At 46.0% G+C, this 2,298-nt stretch overlaps 1 protein-coding gene across 1 annotated transcript in view; it reads right to left on the reverse strand.

The window, feature by feature from the left end:
- Positions 1-2,298, reverse strand: part of CAMK1D (calcium/calmodulin-dependent protein kinase ID) — a 328,012-nt gene that overhangs the window by 85,970 nt on the left and 239,744 nt on the right. Inside the window, exon 5 of the mRNA XM_011968146.1 lies at positions 693-819. Within this exon, the coding sequence (XP_011823536.1) occupies positions 693-819 (127 nt within the window). The remainder of the gene's footprint in view (positions 1-692; positions 820-2,298) is intronic.

Below are 2,298 nucleotides of genomic sequence, written 5' to 3' on the forward strand. Positions count from 1 at the left end.
TGAATGAATGAATGAATGAATGAATACACTGATGTCAGTGAAGGTCTCAGAACAGTCACAAGTATTCTAATGGTGTTTCTCCAGGACCCCAGAAGTCAAAAGATGAACATCAGAATCCAAGTGTTCAGATCTGTCAGTAGTCTTCTCTGCATTTTGGATGTTTAGTACAAAGAAATAGGGGTTGGGATTTAGGGAAAAACTTGAACGCCTAGCATCACAGTACAGATCAGGGTTGACCGATAGATGAGAGTGACTTGGTCAAGGTCTGAACCAGGTTCCTCCATCAATGTTCCTATCTCAGCAATTGGAATGTTTTCTTGTGTGTGCAACTTACTGTTATCTCAGTGTCTCACTGTAAATCACTCAGAAACAGACACATGCAGGATCTCTGGAAATGGAATCTGGGATTCATCCAAATTAACTCCCAGCCTCCCGTCAGGCCCACAACCAAATCAAATGGGATTTCTACCCAACTGAGCAAAAGTTTTCAGGGGAAATCACTTCTCTGCTATGAATTATTCATTCCAGTGTCCCTCAATCTTTTTATTCTTTCCCCCAAGGGAAGTGAAGGCAGCTATGATTACATGCCAAGCTCATATGCCTCAGACAACTGATGAGTTGACACGTGGTGACACCACATATGAGAACATCACACACGCACGGGCACATGTGTGCACATGCACTGTCCTTACCAACATAGCCTGGAGTTCCACAGGCAGTGGACATCACGTCTCCTTTGCCCTCCATTTTTGACAATCCAAAGTCACTGATCATGATTTTGGACTCCTCATCTTGACTGTAGTACAAGAGATTTTCAGGCTAGAAAGAAAATAAGAAAAAAACATTACAAACTACATGTAAAGCTGGGTTAACTGTGGAAGACCCATTCAACTGCAAAACCTATTTGCAACGTCAGGATGTCCTTGACCTTCGGACGTAGTAGATGCATCAGCTAAAGCAGCGGCCAGTAGAAACAGTGCAGAGAGCCCGGCACAGTGTCTGGCACAGATGGGCTTTCAATCTACGTTAGTCTCTTTCCTTTACTCATATTTTGTCTACTTTAAAAAAGCTCACCATATTCTGAGACAATCGAGAAAGCTGACTGCTGTGCAGACTTGTGGATTCAGGTCTGGGGTTAGGGAAGGGAGATTCCAGGAAATGAAATCACTCTTGCAGGTGCTTCTCTGCTCCTTTTTAAAGAGTGATTTTTCTTGAATCCAAGGGTCTCTGTTTCTGCCCTCAGTAACATGCCCTGGTGCTCTGCAGTTCTGGGAGATGTACTGCACTGCGCCCTTCACGAAGGCCAGCTGAGCCCTGCTCGTTCCTCTGCCAGGGAGGCAGAGGGATGCCATCCTGGAATAAATGAATCTGGAATTGAAGATGTAGCACTTTCCAGCCGTGTACCCTTAAGGGGTTCGCACTTCTGTTCGCCTTTCTGTGAAGCATGCGTTGATTTCATCCTTTGTCTGCTCTTCTGAACAGTGCTCGGGCAGCAGGAATGCACAGCAAAGGCCTTCTTCCATTTCTTATGGCCCCCGTCTTCACTACAGTTCTGCAACATACAGGAGGGGCTGAGAGTGGCAGTCCCGGGGTTGGCATGGGAGCCAATGAAGTATCATTTGCATAGTGTTTTATGCAGAACTGGGGAATCTCATTGTTCCTAGCAAGGAAGGGAGGTGGGGCTTATGGAGGCTGAGAAGCTACAGCCTGGGAGCTTGTCCCTGCACTGCTGGGTAGACCTTGAACACAGAGAGGAGCCTGCATTTTTTTTTTTTTTTTCTCAAGAGTTGCTGGACTTGATGACTCCTGGATTCATCATCATGGTGACGATTTATCACTGGGGGACACAATGTCAAGGACTGTCATCTCTGCTGTTGTCTGGGAATGTCCACCCTTCAGGATAATCCTCACCCAGTGAATGAGGAATCGTTTCCGTCGTTTACACCAAACCTTAAACGGAGCGCAGCATGAAGAATCTGACGTGGGAAAGGCATTTCCCCACAGCACTTCCCATCCAGCTCTCCTCCCCAGTCCCAGCGGCGAGCCACATTCTCTCTCTCAGGGGTTTGTGGTGAATCTTGGGTTCCTAAGGGTTGGACTTTAGAAACTATTCTTATGTAGAGTATGAAAGGAAAATAAATCTCAGGACCCCAAAATCACTAAGCCAGAGGGAAAAGTCAAGCTGGGAACTACGCAAACCTGCCTCCCATTTTATTTCTAAATAACGAAACTACAAAGATAAAATGCCACATTCCTCCCTCACGATTCGCCGATAAGGAAATTCCTTGTGGGCAAAAG

The sequence above is a fragment of the Mandrillus leucophaeus genome, unplaced genomic scaffold (genome assembly GCF_000951045.1).
Source record: "Mandrillus leucophaeus isolate KB7577 unplaced genomic scaffold, Mleu.le_1.0 Scaffold83, whole genome shotgun sequence".
Taxonomy (NCBI): Eukaryota; Metazoa; Chordata; class Mammalia; order Primates; family Cercopithecidae; genus Mandrillus; species Mandrillus leucophaeus.